Consider the following 20286-nt stretch of genomic DNA (forward strand, 5'->3'; position numbering starts at 1 on the left):
ACGGCCGCAGAGGGGGTGGTGCAGGTACGGCTGTACTGCGCCAGCGGGCGCGACCCCGGCATCAGCGCAGTGGTGACGGGCCGCAGAGGGGGTGGTGCAGGTACGGCTGTACCGCGCCAGCGGGCGCGACCCCGGCATCAGCGCAGCGGTGACGGCCGCAGAGGGGGTGGTGCAGGTACGGCTGTACTGCGCCAGCTGACACGACCCCAGCATCAGCGCAGTGGTGACGGGCCGGATGAGAGGTGTCCCACAGGCGTAACAGCAGGATAGGGTGCATTTACGGGTTGGTCGTGATGCGTCCTTTCGAGGAAGTTACGCATGAACCCTGCGGCGATGTGCAATACAAAAGGTGTAAGGCAGACATGGTGTACTCGTTTTTGTAGCGTTCCATTTCGGTGGGAGTCCAGGAATGCTTCACCATGAGGGTGAAAGCGAAGCAAGGCCGGTGGCAGGCGAACAGGAGCGTATCCCACCAGCCAGTGATAACACACACACGTTCCCCCCTTCAGGCGTCGTTTTCGCATGGCTGCCGCAGTGGTCCGAGTCTGCCCCGCCCCCCACCCCCCCCCCCCTCGAGACTCGCTATTGATGTCTGGAGCGGCCATCGGACGGTGTGGGTCGGGCCGGGCCGGGCCAGGGACGGACCCTGACCCGGACCCGGACCCGGACTCGGCCGATGAGCTGCTCATCGCTGTCGATTTATGCGGTACACCAGTCACGGCACCTGGGCAGAAACACACGTAACACTGCCGGGCCCAGAATGTTGTCACCCGTCACAGCAGGCATGTGTTGGGGGATCACCTGCCTGTAGTACAGGCCGGCCAGCCGGTAGAAACAAACTAGCAGATTACGTGGCTGGGGGTGGAAACATGAAAAGGACCAAACACAGAAAGTCAAGGAAAGGGCAAAAGCGGGCCATGCCGTTTTTCACCTAATAAAACAAGCTGGCCACGCGACCAGCCGGGCGACGGCCAACGAAATTACAGAAACTAACCCAAATTTGATTCGAGCCATGTGGTGTTCTTTGAGCAATACTACACAGCCCCTCCGAACTTAAGTTGATCAACACCCTTCCAGCAATGGAAGTATCTCATGTCAGAGGCTGCCTGATGTCCGGCGCGGCTGTCCGTCAGAGGCCGCCCGACGTCCGGCGCCGCTGTCTGTCAGAGGCCGCCCCGAAGTCCTGCGCCCGCTGTCTGTCAGAGGCCTCCTGACGTCCGGCGCCGCTGTCCGTCAGAGGCCGCCTGACGTCCGGCGCCGCTGCCGTCACGAGGTCGCCTGACGTCCGGCGCCGCTGTCCGTCAGAGGCCGCCCGACGTCCGGCGCCGCTGTCTGTCAGAGGCCTCCTGACGTCCGGCGCCGCTGTCTGTCAGAGGCCGCCTGACGTCCGGCGCCGCTGCCCGTCAGAGACCGCCTGACGTCCGGCGCCGCTGTCTGTCAGAGGCCGCCTGACGTCCGGCGCCGCTGTCCGTCAGAGGCCGCCTGACGTCCGGCGCCGCTGCCCGTCAGAGGCCGCCTGACGTCCGGCGCCGCTGAGTGGAGCCGGCCGCGGCGGACGCCACCGGAGCCGGCCCCAGCCGCCCCGGTCAGGAGCACACCACCGTCAGCGGCGGCCAAGGACGCGGCCGCGACATCGAACAGCTCCACGCCGCTCCCGAGAGGCGGCGGCCTGCCTGCCGGGCCCCGAGGGGCCGGCAGCCCCAGCCGAGGACGGGAGGCGGCAGAGCAGCCGATGCCAGAGCCCCGGCCCCTTAGGCCCGCCTTCGTCGTCAGCTGGCGGTGGCTGGACCTTGGCGGCCGACCTCCGGAGCCGCTCGGCCGGCCGCTCTCTCGCCCGCAGACAGAGATCACCCCTGCGACCGGCTGGTCGGCCGGCAGTCCGGGGACGGACCAGGGCGGCGGGAGACGGCCGGCGCTGCTCAGGTGCTGCCACCGGACGCACCGAACTAAGGAGCCCGGGCTCGCTCTCCGATGTGGCGCGTGACTTGAATTGCACTAAACTGGGAACTGCTTCACCCTGCTCGAACCACGACTGTGTTGACAAGCAGATGCGCAACGGTTTAATTAATCTTCTTCAGCTCCCTTTTCCGTAAACCGAAAGGGAACGAGGATATTTGAAGCGCTTCGCTTTCCCGAAATCCGGTGAATGTGCTCCACGGGAAGAGGCGAGACGTTCTCTCCCGGGGTGGTGGCGTTTACGAACGCCAAGCGCCAATGATACCACGACAGCATAGACCATGTACGACCATAATTGACCTGAATTTATGGTCGACACGCGACCCAAACAACCCCATCAAGCAAGGTGTATTCATCCCCTGCGAGCCTGACTGTTATAAAACCTGCGATACTAACAAAGTTGTGTATCACGTCTACTGCAACAGGCGTCCCACCGCCTACGTGGGGGAATGCACACGTCCAGTGACAGAACACCACCTCCATCACCGCCGCACCGCCTTCAAGAGGGAAACCCGGCTGGGCTCCACTCTAATGCTCATCACGATTTTGATGTCCTTTCTGGGGTACCAGATGTGAGGAGAAGTATGTAAATGCGAGGGCCATGTGCAACGAAAATTAGAAAAAGTTTTTGCGGAACACTACAGATGCCATGAAGAAAAACGTCACCAGCAGGTTTCCTTTACTTAACAAGTGGTCTGGCATAGACATAATATGGGCGTCGCAGATATTCTGCGATTCTGTACAGTGCGCATGTTAGTACTTCAAGTGTCCGCGGTGGGAATAGTTCCCCTTTCGTAGAAAAGTACACTACTTCGGGAAATTCGCGAATGTTGTATTGTTGAGGCAATCTCGTTCGCATTCGTGATTTATTGGACGTTTGACGTACCTAGTGACTCGCCAGCCACCCAAAGAGGGAATGCAATCCGACACAAAGCGGCGTTCTTTTGGTACATCCAATTATTGTACTATGTTAGCCTGAAGCCGACACGTTTTGTGTGTAATTAACTATGAGCTCCGTCAAGCAATGGTTAAACTTATTCGCCACTCATCGGCCTGAGCTCGAGAACTGCACGACTATCTGCCGTCACATCCGTACATCACACATGCCACCGAACGCGGCGCGCCACCTCAGGACACACCGTCCCGCTGAGGACATCCGTTCGTAAAGCGCCCTACGCACACCTCCGCTCGACCGACCGCAGTACGCATACTCATGCGCCCGTGCAGCCCGGGGGACGACGGACCACGAGGAGTTCCCGCGGCGAGCGGGCGCCTCGTCAACACGGCGGGCCAACAGCTGGCGGCACCCTGGCTCCAGTCCCACCACCTGCAGTATGTGCTGACTTCACGTATGGAGGGGGGGCACGGACGACTGGATGACCAGCACGAGGTGCTACACCCGAGATGGCCGACGCCGGCGGGACACTCAGCACCAGACGTCACGCGCCGGGCGAAAGTGCAGACCGGCCGGGGAGGCGCCGAGCTGCGGCGTCGCGGCCGGGATGGGCGAGCGGTCCGGGCCGCGGTACAGGCCGGCCGGGGAGGGGGTGCCGAGCTGCGGCGTCGCGGCCGGGATGGGCGAGCGGTCCGGGCCGCGGTACAGGCCGGCCGGGGAGGGGGTGCCGAGCTGCGGCGGCGCGGCCGGGGTGGGCGAGCAGTCCGGGCCGCGGTACAGGCCGGCCGGGGAGGAGGCGCCGAGCTGCGGCGGCGCGGCCGGGGTGGGCGAGCGATCCAGGCCGCGGTGTCACGCTGCAGCGGCCGGCGGACGACCGGGACGACGGCCCATCGAAGCCCCGCCGCTGACCGGCCCGCGCCAGCGCAGCGTCCAGCTGGGGGTCGACACCGCAGGCTGGCCGCCCGGAGCGCCGCTGGCCGCCCGCGCCAGCGCAGCGTCCAGCTGAGGGTCGACACCGCAGGCCGGCCGCCCGGAGCGCCGCTGACCGGCCCGCGCCAGCCCAGCGTCCAGCTGAGGGTCTACACCGCAGGCCGGCCGCCCGGAGCGCCGCTGGCCGCCCGCCGCCATTACACGTGTCAGCAGCACGGCTAATCCGGGATTACGGTTTATGACTATTGGGGCAGGCCGGAGCGGCTTGGAGCTGACAGCTGCGGTGCCGCCGTCATCGCGCCTCAGTGCACACGCTGGCTGCTGGCCACTGAGCACACACTGCCCGCAGCCGGTGCTGAAGAGTCACGCCGCCCAATAAGGACGCGTGCGGTCGTGACACTAACTCGTATTAGCCCTGGGCACCAGAGGCATTCACGCGTTAGCGCGCGCACGTGGGTTAGCGCGCGTCAAACGTCTATAGCCTCCTGTCAGGTGACGATGAAACGAGTGATTTCAGAAGCATCGGCACGTCCAGCACGTTGTGCGCGCCGTTCCCCACGATGGGAACTGGGAGTGCCGCTGCTGCCCGCCGCCCCCCCGCGCTGGGAACTGGGAGCGCCACTGCTGCCCGTCGCTCCCCGCGCTGGGAACTGGGAGTGCCGCTGCGGCCCGCCGCTCCCCGCGCGGGAACTGGGAGTGCCGCTGCTGCCCGCCGCTCCCCGCGCTAGGAACTGGGAGCGCCGCTGCTGCCCGTCGCTCCCCGCGCTGGGAACTGGGAGTGTCACTGCTGCCCGCCGCTCCCCGCGCTGGGAACTGGGAGTGTCCGCTGCGGCCCGTCGCTCCCCGCGCTGGGAACTGGGAGTGCCGCTGCTGCCCGCCGCTCCCCGCGCTGGGAACTGGGAGCGCCGCTGCTGCCCGCCGCTCCCCGCGCGGGAACTGGGAGTGTCGCTGCTGCCCGCCGCTCCCCGCGCTGGGAACTGGGAGCGCCGCTGCTGCCCGCCGCTCCCCGCGCGGGAACTGGGAGTGTCGCTGCTGCCCGCCGCTCCCCGCGCTGGGAACTGGGAGCGCGTCTGCTGCCCGTCGCTCCCCGCGCTGGGAACTGGGAGCGCCGCTGCTGCCCGCCGCTCCTCATGCTGATTAAGTACACTCCGCTTTACTAATGCATTCACGAAGTCTAACAGAGCGACCAGTTTGACCAATTGATGCATCCATCACGTACTCCATTTGGAAACAGGAGAAACCCTTCAGGGCTGAGTGTTTTCTCGTCGAACGGACAGCATTCCACGTACCCGGTGCGGGCCGAGTTCGTGTCTAGAGCCGGCCACGGGCCCCTGACCCCGGACCCATGAGCAGTCAGCGGGCGCCGTCTGATTTGTCTTCCTTTCAGGGTCGCCCGGTATCTGGTCGGTCCTGCGCCTCCCCTCCAATGGCGAAGGTCGAACACCCCCGCACCCGTGCCCTTCCCGCGGGCACGGCCGCCAGAGCATCCTTACAACACGTGACCGGAATCAGCTCCGGAGACGGGATGGCGCTGTCGAGGACGTCATAACGGCGCCGCCACCGGCCGGTGTCGTCCGGACGTGTAGAACGGCTCGGCAGCAGGCGCCAGCGGCAGCAAACCACTGCCGCGTGCTGAGACCGACGGGGCACCCACCAACAAGGCTTGCGCTCAACAGTATCACTTAGTCTCACAACTGAATGGTTTACGGCATCAAAACGGTACGAAGGCATACCAGAGCCGAGCCGAGCCGGTGTGGGCCGTGCGCGGCCTCACGGACGTTTCCGGCGCCGGCTCCGCCCTGCGCCGGGGGCGGCAGTTTCGGCGGCAGCCTGTGACCACTAAGGCCGCCGCCGAGCCGGGTCTCCGTGCATCCGTGGTCGGGTCCGGGGTGGTGAGCGGTACCGACCGTGGGAGCTGGCAGGCCCGGCGCCAACGGGCGCGCGGCCGTGACGGCCGCTGCTCCGGGAGACGAGCCGTACGGCCTCCAGGCTGGCCGCTGAGCGGCGACGCACTGCCCGGCCAGGAGCGAACTTGCTCCACGGCCGGGACCCCTTCAGCCGTCGGCCTGGGGCACCGCCCGGAGGTCGACAAAGCATACATCGAGCGGCCACCACAGCGTCGCAGAGTACAGATCGCGCGCAGCCCCACGACTCGTCTCCGCTCTGTCTTGCCGGCGTACCCGAACGGTGCAGCCCGGCCGCGCCCTGGGGGAGTGCCCCGTTCAAGAGGCGGGAGGGGTGGGGTCACGCCGTGACACATCGCTAAAGCCGACGGAGGCCGAGCCGTATCACCGCTGCGGCCGCACACGGAGGCGGTGGGGGGGGAGGGGGGGGGGGGGCTACACGGACTGTCCGGGGCGGGCACCGGGCGGTGGGGGTGGGGGAGGGGGGAGGGGGCTGCACGGACTGTCCGGGGCGGGCGGCGCCAGAGGCCCTGCGAGTCATTCGGTGCTGCTCCCTGCCGCCGCATACCTCAGGCAGGCAACAATGCGACATCATTTCCGTGCAAGCAATGGTTAAGGCGTATTTATCGTACACATACTTCCAGTGCCTTGAAACACAAACTAGGAACATTTGGCTGCTTAACTAAGCGTGTATCTGTACCAGACTACGGTCAACATGCATAAGATTATACAATTTCCCAATAACTGAATTGGCGATAAAGTGGTAAGAAGAGAAACAAACACTTCAGCTACATGTATCCGTATATAAATACGAGATTAAAATCAGACAATGGTCCCATACATATATGCATACATACATACATACATATGTATATACATATGTTCATATCTATTATATATATATATATATATATATATATATATATATATAGATATTGAACACTATGCTTACTAAACATAAAAATATATTGTTGGATAGAGCAGTTGTTCCACTAAAAGTATACCAACCATTGGAAGTAAGCTTATTTCACCATAACTGATGCTTGCTTCAATGTGAAACACTCCTTGTCAGCAAACTAGCTGCTGGCGCACGTGCGTCTGAGGTAGGCCGCTAGCCGGCCTCGGTGGCGGCCGATTACATGGCTGCTGGAGCGCTGAGGTACACGTCTGAGCTAGGCCGCTGGCGGGCCTCGGTGGCAGCCGATGACATGGCGTGGCCTCCCCGCTCGCCATCCAGGACCCTGGCGCGCGTGCGTCTGAGGTGGGCCGCTGGCGGGCCTCTGGTGGCGGCCGATGACATGGCGCGGCCCCTCCGCTCGCCATCCAGGACCGATATACCGGCAGCCACGGATCGCACCGACTCGGGATTGGCCCGCTTCGAAAGGGAATGGTACGGGGCCTCGCATGGTGTCAAGCCTACAGTCTCACGGTGTCACGGGACGCGTACCCCCGAGCTCAAGAGATCGACTCGGCTGTGGCGGTCTGTTTTTTCACGTGTTGTGCCACACCTCGGCGCCCAGTGCAGGTAGCGGCATAAATCCAAGTTGAAAGCATCTACCAATGTACTGTCTACACTTTCAGGTGTAAAACGCCACTTTGAACGACGCACGCCTGCGCTGCAAATCGCTGGAAAATTAGGAAACGTCGGCACTTCGGAAAGCGTCGTCGGCCATAGACGTAATACGGGTGAAGGAAATTTGCGGCCGACTGGAGGCTGGCCGGCAAGACACGTAATTCCACATTCCACGTAATAAGACACGCCATCCCAAACACGTAATTCCACATTCCACGTAATACGACACGCCACCACAGACACGTAATTCGACGACGACGGGTCGGAGCGGCTCGGAGGTCGCACCGTTCAACAGAGAATAAAACTGACGGTCGCGTGGTACAGAGTGCGGGGTCGCACGCTCACCGTGTCACGCCGACACGAGTTTGCAAATCCGACTCGCTAGATGGATTAGGCCGGTTTGGACAGTCCTCCCATTTTGCGCCGCATCTCGGCACCTAGAGCACAGAGCGACTCGGGATGGCATGTTTCGAAGGGCATCCAACAGCGAACCGCATGGTGTCTTGTGTATGACCGCGTGGGCCACGTGTGATGCCGACACCATCTGGAAAGGTGGATGTTGATATTGTCGACGGACACGCTGTGTCTTTTCGTGTTATGTGTCACATCTCGACACCCAATACACGGAGCGATTCGTCAGTGTCGTGATTCGATAGGGCATCGAACGGGCAATTGCGCGATACAAACGGTGATGTCGCACGTGCCACGTGTTTTGGGCACGCGACCTAGCGAGATGAATACTGCCGTTTTCGGCGGGTTCTAACGTTCGCCACTACCGTTTTGAGTCACACCTCGGCACCATCAGCAGCTGGAGGTCCGACAGCAGCTACAGTAGCAGCAGCGTCCAACTGCAAAACATCCACCGAACAAATGTCTGTGTTTTACAGAAAGCGCAGCAAAGCAAGCGTGCGGACGCTTGTCATCACTGAACCGATCTTTCATCTCCTCCTTGGTCAAGAGTACGCCATTGACACAAAATGATGTTGGGTCAGTAATGCTAAGGCCACGCGGACCACCACTCCATGGTAATGTATTCAAGAGGTTTCAAGACCAAGGAAATCTCGAATCTATCACATTCACTAGCATCTGCAATATCTTGCACGCTCATCTCCCCGAAGAAAAGCTCGGAAGCCGAATTTTACTCAGTCATCGCTGGGCATTCATACCTGATGAGGTACAGAGCCTGGCTAGCCCAGTCTGGCACAATGACCTACGGCTGCACCAGGACACGCCCGGCCGTGCGTGGGCGCCCTCCATGACGAACAGTCCGTCGACCTTCTGCCCGAACGGACAGGTGGTGGGCTTCAGGTGGCGCCTGACCGGCGAGCGTCAGGACCGGCCTGGCTAACAGGAGCGTGCCGTGCGGGATCAGACGGGGCAGGACCTGGCCGGCGCCGCCGACTGACTGGAGGCAGGCGCTCCAGACAGCGCCAACACCGAGGCACAGAGAGCGTGCCGTGCGGGATCAGACGGGGCCGGACCTGGCCGCCGCCGCCGACTGACTAGAGGCAGGCGCCCCTGACAGTGCCGACACCGAGGCAGACAAGAGAAGCACAGTAGAAAGCCTGTGCCCCAGCGTCCCAGCGGAGCGGCGTCGACGAGGCTCGGCCCGGCCAGGACAGTGTCTGAGCAGGCGTGCGTGCGGCTTGCGGAGCGGCGACGCCACCGGCCCGGTGAGAGGGCGGCTCGACCTGGGCCGGCCCGGGCGGCGGCGGCGGCAGCGGTGCGCGGAGGCGCTGGCCGCGGGCGCCGCTCGCCCAAGGCCGCCGCCGCCGCCACCGGCGCATCACTTGCACAAGGGGGCAGGTATAAAAGTGCCCGGCTGGCTCACGGTCAGCATCACTCGACTGTGTCTGCTCCGACAACACACACACACCAAAACACACCATGAAGCTGGTAAGTGACGGCGCTGGTGCCGGGCCGCCGTCCTCGGCCAGCTGCTGGTGGCCCACCGGTAGTGATGCCAGGTGGTAATTTCAGGTGGTGATGCCAGGTGGTGATGCCGGCATCAGCTGCCATTTAACAGCGCTGCGCCTCCTAGAGCGAGCGGTCGGGGTGGTAGCTCTACACCCCACCGCCGAGTCCGTACCTAAATGCCCATCCACTAATGCCTCGAGCTTTCCTCCTGTGGCCCTGGGCCCGACTTTCTGTGATTGTCCCCCCGTAAGTGCCCAGCACATTTCATAGCGGATCCGATGATAGCCCTGTTCTGAGCTCTCTGTGGACGCGCCGAGCGCCACCGCCTGACCGGCCGTCCGTGTTCGCAGATTGTCCTGTTCGCCATTGTGGCCGTGGCTTTCGCCCAGGATGAGAAGAGCGCCGAGATCGTGCGCAACGACTACCAGCTGAACGAGGACGGCAGCTTCCAGGCCGACCTGGAGACATCTAACCAGATCGTGACGTCCGTGTCGGGCCAGAGCTTCCCGGGCAACGAGCCCGAGACGGGCAGCTACAAGATGACGGGAGAGTACAGCTACGTCGCCCCCGACGGCACCCCCATCCGCGTCACCTGGGAGGCTGACGAGCTGGGCTACCGCGCCCAGTCCGACGTCATCCCCACCATCTAAGCTGTCCGCTGTCGAGCGTTTCACACCCAGTCGCCATCCTGCCCCACCTGCGGCCGGCCGCCGCCGCCGGTGAGCTGGCGGGAGCGGGCGCCGGCTCAGTCGGCCGCCGCTTCGCCAGGCTCATCGGCCTGTCATCATCGGACGCGGCGCGCTCGGCCACTGTTGTCTGAACGTGCCAATACAGTCAGCATCGCCCCAGTCTAAGTGGCGTGTGGGTGTGGGTCGGTGACGTACCGGCCGAGCGGCGCGCGGCGTCGCCGTCGGCTGACCGGAGCGCGGTGTCCAGCGGTGCCGAGCTCGACACCCAGTTGACGCCCACCTGGAACGGACGGCCACCGGTCAGGGCAGCACCGGCACACCGGCCACCGGCTCCGCACACAAGCTCACCGCTCAACACCGCACGTGCCAGCTGCAGAGCAGGCTCACATGGCCCCCGGTGCCCTGGTCGGGCTGCTGAAGTTCCAATGGTTCTTTCATTTGCTCATCCAATCATTGAAGTGCGGGCACAAGTCTGATCAGGAATTTCATCATTCTTATTTCAGGATCATTCTTAGTTCAAAAATGCTGGCAGCCATGACAGTCGACAAGCAGCTACTCAACGCCGAAAACAAACGGCTTAAAATTAAACGATACATGATACGTAACATGCACAGAAGCAGCATCAGCATAATCGGAACGGGCGCCATTTCAAGTCAAGAGAACCCCAAAGCGCTGTAAAAGGTGCAGTGCTGGCGCTGCTAACGTATGCAGGCCGCCGTAAATCGCAGTATAAATGCAATACCATAGGTTTCGCCGGCGCTAAAAAGGCGTAATCCTAATAAGTAAAGTCAAATGACCAGTCCAAAAAATATTCGGCCAATTTCGTGCCATCCCAGCGCTCGAAATTGTATTCTTTCTGCTCCTCGCATACGCGTCACACAACATATCCCACATAATTCGGCAACAGGCTTCGCCGAGGTGGTTACGTGTGGTAACCACGATTTGTCAGCGTAAAACGTCTTCGAAATAAATCAGATCAATGAGTTATCTCAGCCAAGGCATTCTGCACGCAGCTAGCCGAAGCTGAAAATAAATAAGACTAATAATATGCAACTCCCCATAGTCAGTATCTTGCATCCTGTGACAACGCCCTCTTGCATTTTTTTTTCTCCTTGTATATCGTGCAGTGACAAGACTCATGATATGCGGTGCAGTGACAAGGCTCATCACCGATTCTTGACGCTCGACTCTTCACCGAACCGATTCCATTTAACGAAATTATTAGCCCGCGATCTCCCTTCGCTTTGCGCGATGCGTCAACTGGCTCAACTCACTTCTTACTTTGTCTGGCAATAAAGCTGCCATTTTTTAGCTTTGGAATACCCACACTCGCCCCGCACCCAAACTAGAAAACCCGCACCCACCCCGCAAGGCAAGTGTCCCAAAAAGGCCCACATGGGACTGCCATCCGTATTTTCATTTCAGGTACATATACCAAACCTTAAAATATTGACTGCCAAAACAAGAACCTGTAAGAAATATACAAACATATTCACCCCTAATGTATATTTTTTGTTGTTGTCATCGCTAACATCAAGAGACCTTACTTCTATTCCAGGTAAATATGCCTCGCATTATCGTAACATAACGATCACAATAATCTACAAATCTACAAACGTGGATTTCCTCATTTGTTTTTATAAACGAACACCGCGTGGAACTGTTGAATTTTCATACTTTATAGATCTTAAACTAGTTTGGAGGGGATGCTGAAAACAACACATACAGTCCCCTCGACCCAAGGTAAAATGTCCAAGAATAATCCCCCTGTTGCTTCAGAACGGTCTTCAAACGGAGCCAACAATATTTACTTTGAAATGATATATATATATATATATATATATATATATATATATGCAGACATGCCTTTTGTAAGCAAAAATTGACCGTTCAAAAAGTTCAAAGGTAGTAGGTACTTGGAACTAATCAAATTATTCATTCCACAAGGAAACATTGGCATATATAATGAAAAAAGATAGTTTCGCACATACACACGTCATGGACAGAATATCAAGGACAACATCGCCCGTAGCTAATAAGCACAACCATAACAGCATTGCCGATTCCATAGACAGCAGTGGTTACCTGCATGATGACTGGTTACGCTCGCTTGCGTCCAGTAATAAGGCTCAAAGTTGAACTACACACCAGTTCTTTTGATGCTGGACTTATACTCCACGTGTCTTCAATAAAGGTGTGCACAGAATGTCGACCAGCCTCCTGTCTCGCCCCCACGCAGCTGATGTTCTATTCAAACGTGACTAGCAAATATGAGCTCCTTCATACATCACGCGAAGGCCATCTTTTGCATCCCATCTCGTTGAAAATCTGATGACATATATCAACCCTTGACAATCTTCGTGCGCCGATTTCATCGCGCGTTATTCAATGCGTTTATTTTGATGGGATCGCTGGGACGGTCTCGTTATCAGTGTTGTCCTGTGGTTTTCTCCTGGCTAAACGCTGAATCAGTATACGCGTCTAGCAGAAACCATTTCTACATAAAGCTTAAGCATTCGCGGATAAGGTCTAGCCGCGGAAAGCAAGCAACCAGGCGGAAGTGGTGGTGGTTGATCGATCAGATATGCCTACAAACCAGCGCGTTTGCATATGACCTGTCATTTGTGTGACCTGCGATTTATTGGACAAATGCTGTGCAACGTGTACAAGTTTAGTTTGCAAAACTATGCTTTGGATGGGCTGGGCAGAATTACATGGCTAAATTTTTTGTTGCTGCTCTGATGCTGGAGCCGGAAGTTGGTTTGTTCGTTGCTGGAGCTGGAACCCATTTACTGAATGGGAAAATATACATGTGGCAGGATGTAGCATTAACGTATGGTTATTTCAGAATGGTTCTTGCTGTTGCGTGGAAATTTCATCCCCCAGAATGCAAAGTTATGTAATTATATGAACTATATGATGGAGTTATGAAGCGAAGCTCTTTTGGAGGGATTGTGCCACCTTTCGGGCATATCTGAAGAAAAAACATACTCTAACAAAACCTCGCAGCCAGTTTTGCCTTATCATAACGCTGTGTAGTGCGACTGCAGTATTATTAAAACATAGTAAGGATATAAATTTTAATGATTTCTAAGTCCGAATTACGCTGTCATGACAATGATTGGCATTACGGACCGCCTCGACTCCTTCGGCCATTTGACGCTCTCGTTACGTTTAATTACACGGGGAGTGAAGGTGCTATCGACGTGAGCATATCACGTGGATTCCAACAGCGCTTAAGAACAGCACCACGTGACGTAGGCTGATCTCTAGATATTCACCTATGCATAATGTCAGGGTGACTTCGTGTCCAAAGGAAATGCTGCATCTTGGCAACCAGAAGTGCACATTCTACCAGTGGACGCCTGACAGTGAGGATCTCACCGCACCTACCGCATGTGGGAGAGTCCCCTGCGTCTCTCAGACGAATGAGTGTGCTCTGGGACCACGTCCAATACGTAGGCGAGTCAGTAAGAGTTCTTCTTTTCTAGACTTACAAAGTGAAGACGACCAGGGCCCTATCCTAGGTTTGACACGCGCCTCGGTGGCCGGCTAGATACCCTTCGCTCGGGTGGGGTGGGGGGGGGGGGCAATTTGATCCCCTGAGATCTCGGGAACTAAGAAAGCTAGAGACACCAAACTTACAGGGTGTCTTGACCTGTACGTAAGCTCCCTTGGGGCAAAGTTTGAGCTTCCTAGGTCATAACCTTCAGATCCAGTAGGGTCAAACAAGGTCAACTTCCAGATTGGTCTCCGAAGTGCCACCAAAACCTAGGCAACTGTTTCTAGGCAAAAGGTCAAAAGCCCCTTTGAGGTCAGTGAACTTGTTTGTTTGACCTTTCGAAGGTCATGGTGACCAAAATCATACAAGACTACTCTGAGTTTTGCATCTGAATAAGCGACGAAGATTACGCTAGGCAGTATGCTCCTAAAAAAAAATGTCGACCCGGGTCATCTTAGGTCAATGACCCTTTATGACCTCTAAGAAGTCAATGGAGGATCTATAATGTCGTTCCTGCTGTCAATAAATTCGAAATGAACACCACAAACTGTCCCATACCGCAAGCCTTAGAGTAATAAATCAGGTTGGTTGTGACCTTGGTCTGACCTTCATACCTGACCTTGGGCCAACGTAATTTGCTCAATCAATATTTGTGGTGCCTAAAAAAGCATCGCAGAGATGTAGGGCTTCGTCAAACACTCCGTTATTGTATAATATTGGGCAACTCAATAGAAATTGCCTTCGCTGAAACCATGGCAAGACTTTGACCTGCCATAGGTCAGCGACCTTACAAGGTACATCTAAATTTTTTATGTCGAACGATCTGCTATTCAGTTGTCTACAGCTATGCAATGATTGGCGAGAACACACTACGTTTTTGATTGGCACAGCGAGCAGCAAGGGCCAGATAACGAGGAGCGCCTTGGTTGAAGTTTGAGCTAGTGCGTCATTGTTGACTACGCGATGCTTCGTTTCCCAACGCCAAAGCGTACTCCAAAAAGAGCCGCTGTAGCAAACGCCAAAAGGGAGAAATCAAACCCACTGTATGACGTTTCGGTGCATTCGCGGGATAATAGCTTCATGTTCGCATATCTTTCTGCCTGAACAGTGTCTCAAATTTTCGCCACAAACGTTCTGATAAATCAGTGTGTTGCAACTATTACAGAGCAGTCACGTTGGACAAGCGAGACAAATGAAATGTGTCGCTTTCATAAAGGTGAACAGGGAGTCCAACTGGATTTCTCCCGTGGAGCGGCTACTCCAAATTGAAATTCTGGGCTATTCAGGATTTCGAGAAAATTAGCATTATTGATACGCGTCTGAAAATTATCGTACGCGTCTGATCTCACCATAAGTGACAGGTGCAAAAAGGTGGCGTGCTCTGTTAAGCCTTCACAACAGGCGCTCGGATGGGGTCAATTTCGCCTGCTAAGGTTTTCCGGAATGCTTTTCGAACGGCGAGGTGTAGCCGCACCAAAATTGGCATACATGTAGACAACTGAATAGCAGATCGCTTGGTTTCAAAAACGTAAATGTGACTCGCAAGAGTCGTTGACCTACGGCAGGTCAGTCAGGCAATGGATTCAGGGAAGTCAATTTCTAGTGAATAGTTCAGCCTAATGCAACAACGGAGTGTTAGACCACGCAATACAACTCTGGGATACTTTCTTGGGGAATACAACAATTGAATGAACATATAACATTGACCTAGGGTAAGGTATGACGGGCGGACCAAGGTCAAAACCTACCTGTTTTATTACTCTCGCGCTTGTTGCATGAGGTAGTTCCTGGTGCTCATTTCGAATTTATTGATAACCGGAACCGCATAACACATCTTGCATGAACTTCTTTGGGGTTAGAATAGGCCACGGACCTTGAATAACCCCGGTCAACACTTGTTTTCGGGAACATACTGCCTAGCGTAATCTTTCACGCTTTTTCCAATATAAAAATCAAAGCAGTCTTGTATGACTTGGCTCACCATCACCTTCAAAAGGTAAAACAAGGACACTGCCTGTCAATGAGCACCAGTGACCTTTGGCTTAGAACAGGCATCTGAGTTCACGGTGGTTGCATGAGTACGTTTGGGGGCACTACTTGGGGACACCAATCTGGAGACCGACCTTGTTTGACCTTATCTGACCGACAGTTTGACCTTTTGTTGTTCATTGGAGTTTTCGGGCGCGTCGACTGCAGTGGTCATTTTGCGCCCACAACTATATAGTTTGACCTTATTTGACCAAACGATATCACCTAGAGACCTTAAATCTTGCCACAAGTGAGTTCACACACAGACCAACACACCCCTTGAAATTGATGACTCTAGTTCTCTTGGCCTCTGAGATCTTAGAGAGGTTCAAACTGAATCCCACCCGAGCGAAGGGTATTCAACCGGCCGCCCGGGTGCCTGTTAAGTTAAGCTTTTTGAACTCTTAAAGTTACAGCGTGCCATTTAATATCTGGTCCTGAAATGGCGTGCATTGCGTAACTAAGAAAAACACTTGAGAATGAAAGGGAACTTCCTTATATCACCATTCCTGTGCAAACAAATAACTTGCTACGCATCAGGATGTTGCCAACAGTTGCTAGCTACTTAACCATAGCTTTGCCCTTAAGAACAAGCAAATAAGAGAACATTAGATGCAGCATACCCGCCAATACCTGCAATGTAGCTAGCAGTACCAGCCAAACGCCCTGCGGGCTCTTTAAGCCCGCATGTAGCAGGCTTGTGGCCTCAAACGCGGCAGCACTAACTGGCAGTCAATCACAGGAAATTATACCCTCCACGAACGGGACCTGCTCTCCTTCCCTACGTAAATACCATTATATATATAATATAGTATTCCCTCCCGTGCTCCAGGAGAGCAAACAGACCCCACAGCCCGCGTCATATCGGCATCGGCGAAGCGGCGGGGAGGACGTGGGGAGAACATAAACCTGTCCAGTGACGTGTTCACGCCGCGCCCACCGCCGCACCGTGACGGAGGCAGCACCGGGAACAGCAGCAGACCCGCGATATCCCTGTTCCGCTGCTGCCGCCGCCGTGGATGTGACACGCCCGACTCGCGCTTCAGTCCGATGACGTCAGCCGGCCGCTGATGTCACCTGACTCCCGGTGGCTCGGGCCTTAGTGGGCGGCGGGCCATACCCAGCTAGCGCTCGCGACCGAGCGCCGGCGGCGGCGGAGGGTGCCTCGGTCGGCGGCAGTGCGTCCCGCTCCGCGCACGGTCGGCCACGGCCGGCCGAGACAAAGCCTGCAGCCGAGGCCGGGCCGCGCCAATTATGGTCGGCAGGCGGCGAGCGGCGGGCGGGAGTGTCGGGCCGAGGCGGCGCCGCCTGCGTCGGGGTCAGGCTGTCAGGGCTGCCATCGCCGGCCCCAGCACCAGCGCCAGCGCCAGCTCCCACCACGGCCTCAGGCGCCGGCGAGCGGCGGTCTGACCTGGAGTATCGCCGCCGGCCCAGGCCCGAGTCCCAGCCAGCTCCCAACGCGGCCTGTGCCAGGTCACACCCGGACCCGAACCACGCCTGACCCGGAGCGACGTCAGGCCAAACTCGGGCCACAGCGAGATACACATACGGACTGTCAGAACAGGCCCAAACGGACGTCATCCTCTGTAGGGTCTAACGTACGTCCTACCCAGTCACATCCAAAGTTCAGTCAAATTCGACTCCGGGAGCAATTCTCGGCCCAGTTCTCCCACCCGTCCCCGTGCCGCATCTCATCTCCAGACCAATCGCATACCAGACGCAGACACTGTCGGCACCGAAGAACATGTGCAGCCTCGAACAAGTGGCTTCTGACCAACGACAACCCTTTAAATAGAGGGACGCTTGGGCACAGCTCATGAAATCGCGCACATAATATATGCATGTTAGTCACATGCATGGTCGTTGCAAAACTGGAGGCCACAGTCAAGCTCTTGATTTTGGCACGATGCGCATCGAAAACCGGCCGGAGCGATCTGAACTGGATCACAGCATGAACTCTGCGGCGGCCCCGCTGCCTGCTGCAAGAACCACGGGTCTGATTCATTACTCATCCCGAGAGCTAGCGCAACAGTGACAGGAGCTCCGAGCAATTTGTCGCGCCGGTAATGATCTCCTCACCGTCACGAGCGGCGGGGCGCCGACGGACCGCCGTCACGCTGCCGGCGCTGCACCGCAGTGCAGCCGGCGGCGGGCCGATGACGCCGCCGATCCGCTCGTGACCGGGCGAGTCATCGGCGCCGCTGCGGCGCGGCCCGCCGCCGGCCGGCTCCTCCGCAAGGCTGCGCCAGGACCAGAGGCCTCCCGGCCCGGGCCGGCATCAGGTGGACACCAGAGTGCAACGAATCGAGGGCGGCAGATGGCCGGTCGCTTCGTTGTAAGAACAACACAGCGTCGTGCATGAGGAGGAAAGTGGAAGTGACATGCGCCGTTTGTGTGGTCGTTAGTCCTGGGATCGTTGGCAGACCCCGGCCTCCTTCGGCGCCTTGCATTGCCAGCGGGTACCGCGCCCCTCACCAGCACCTTCGTTGTCAACAGATCCGGGTGCTCCTGACGAGCACCGCCATCGACAGTCAATTCGCGACTCCTCCTCAGCTCCTCTGACGTCAGCAGGTCTCCTCGTCCTGCCCTTCCCTCATACGCAGGTCCGACGTTCCTGCCAACTTCGACGTCGTTAGCAGATCACGGAGCCGACGTGAGCAGCTCCGTTATCAGCAGATCTCCCCTCTGTTCCTCTCCAACGTGTTGTCAACAGGTGCCATACTCCTGCCCAGTCCCTCGTGTTGTCAGCAGGTGCCATACTCCTGCCCAGTCCCTCGCGTTGTCAGTAGGTGCCATACTCCTGCCCAGCACCTCGCGTTGTCAGCGGGTGTCTGACTGCCCATTGCGTTGTCAGCAGGTACCATACTCCTGCCCAGCCCCTCGGTCGTCAGCGGGTGTCTGCCTCCTGCCCAGCCCCTCGGTCGTCAGCGGGTGTCTGCCTCCTGCCCAGCCCCTCGGTCGTCAGTAGGTGCCCGCCTCCTGCCCGGCCCTCGGTCGTCAGTAGGTGCCCGCCTCCTGCCCAGCCCCTCGGTCGTCAGCGGGTGTCCGCCTCCTGCCCAGCCCCTCGGTCGTCAGTAGGTGCCCGCCTCCTGCCCAGCCCCTCGGTCGTCAGTAGGTGCCCGCCTCCTGCCCAGCCCCTCGGTCGTCAGCGGATGCCCCCCTCCTGCCCAGCCCCTCGGTCGTCAGTAGGTGCCCGCCTCCTGCCCAGCCCCTCGGTCGTCAGCGGGTGCGCCGGACGGCCGTGGGCCGGAGAGCGGTCGGCTCGCCGACCTCGCCCACGGCTCCGGGTCACGCCATTGTATGCAGAACGCGCGCAGCCGGACCCTCCGGCCCGATGAGCCGGCGTCAATTAGGCGAGCGGCTGGCGGACCCCAACGAGCCACTCATCTGGCCGCGTCGCTGCCGGGCCGGAGTGGGGGCGGCAGGCGAGGACTGGTGCAGAGGACCCTGCCGGGCCAGAGTGGGGGCAGCTGACGAAGAGTGGTGCAGAGGACCCTGCCGGGCCGGAGTGGAGGCAGCTGACGAGGAGTGGTGCAGAGGACCCTGCCGGGCCGGAGTGGGGGACAGCTGACGAAGAGCGGTGCAGAGGACCCTGCCGGGCCGGAGTGGAGGCAGCTGACGAGGAGTGGTGCAGAGGACCCTGCCGGGCCGGAGTGGGGGCAGATGACGAGGACTGGTGCAGGGGACCCTGCCGGGCCGGAGTGGAGGCAGCTGACGAGGAGTGGTGCAGAGGACCCTGCCGGGCCGGAGTGGGGGCAGATGACGAGGACTGGTGCGGGGGACCCTGCCGGGCCGGAGTGGAGGCAGCTGACGAGGACTGGTGCAGGGGACCCTGCCGGGCCGGACCAGAGTGGGGGCGGGCGCCTGGCGACGAGTGGTGCAGGGACCCTACCGGACCGGTAAACGGGACTTGTGCAGATTCCCAGGGAAGAACGTGCTACAGGCGCCGGTCCCGGACCGATGAGTTATGTGTTTGAGCGAGGAATCGCGTCGCTCAGAGCAGACCAGCCTCCAAGGCCGTGCGTGTACATGGATTTTCCTGGCGTCCGTGTTGAGATCGATCACTAGGGATTAAATGCCCGTGTAATGCCCCGCCCTCAAAGCACCACCTCGACGTCCGTCAAAACAAAAAGCATGAAAGCTGGCGCGCGACCTGCTGGAGGGCCCGCGATCTCTGCACGGCGTGGACCTGCACCGCTGCGCCTTCACGCCGGGGAAGGCCGAAGGGTCGCGATATCTTGCATCAGACCGTAACTCATAGGCCAGCTTGCTCTCTCGATTTTGGAGCCCTGTCTGCCAGCCAACACCATTCGGCAGAGTAACGCAATCAGTCCGGGTCATCGCGATGCAGGGCCCCTGCCTCCGCCCCGGAATGCAGGTGGCCTGTGTCCCCCGCCGGCCCGCTCTCGCCGCTGGGTCGAGGCTCCGGCGGCGGAGGCGGCGGCGGGCCCCCGCTGGGCGCCGGCCAGCCGGGTCCACCCGGCGCCGCACAATGCAGTCACGACGGCGACCGCGCCCCGCGCAGATTGCGCATTCCCGGCTGATTGGGACGGGGCCGGGATGGCCGGATGACATGTCAGGCGGAGGTGCGGACCAGGCTGCAGGGGCCGAGATGGTCCCGGCTGATTGGGACGGGGCCGGGATAGCCGGATGACATGTCAGGCGGAGGTGCGGACCAGGCTGCAGGGGCCGAGATGGTCGGCCGACGGGGCGTGATATATCCTGCCATCGCAATCAGGCTGCACGATAACGATCATTACGTGGTCGAGAGAGAGAGAGCGAGGGAGAGAGGGAGAGAGCAAGAGAGAGAGCAAGAGACTGAGCAAGAGAGAGAGCATGAGAGAGAGAGGAGAGAGACAGAGAGAGAAAGAGAGAGAAAACGAGAGATACTA

General features: G+C 58.5%; 2 protein-coding genes across 2 annotated transcripts in view; one reads left to right on the forward strand and one right to left on the reverse strand.

Moving 5' to 3' along the window:
* Positions 1 to 20286, reverse strand: part of LOC119103667 (cotranscriptional regulator FAM172A homolog) — a 46924-nt gene that overhangs the window by 4286 nt on the left and 22352 nt on the right. Inside the window, exon 8 of the mRNA XM_037227285.1 lies at positions 10060 to 10144. Within this exon, the coding sequence (XP_037083180.1) occupies positions 10060 to 10144 (85 nt within the window). The remainder of the gene's footprint in view (positions 1 to 10059; positions 10145 to 20286) is intronic.
* LOC119103668 (larval cuticle protein 16/17) lies at positions 9060 to 10029 on the forward strand. Its single transcript, XM_037227286.1, has 2 exons — positions 9060 to 9154; positions 9526 to 10029. The coding sequence occupies exons 1-2, from the start codon at positions 9146 to 9148 to the stop codon at positions 9823 to 9825; spliced, it is 309 nt and encodes a 102-aa protein (XP_037083181.1). The 5' UTR covers positions 9060 to 9145; the 3' UTR covers positions 9826 to 10029.

The sequence above is a fragment of the Pollicipes pollicipes genome, unplaced genomic scaffold (assembly GCF_011947565.3).
Source record: "Pollicipes pollicipes isolate AB1234 unplaced genomic scaffold, Ppol_2.1 Scaffold_5724;HRSCAF=6776_pilon_pilon_pilon, whole genome shotgun sequence".
In the NCBI taxonomy this organism is placed as follows: Eukaryota; Metazoa; Arthropoda; class Thecostraca; order Pollicipedomorpha; family Pollicipedidae; genus Pollicipes; species Pollicipes pollicipes.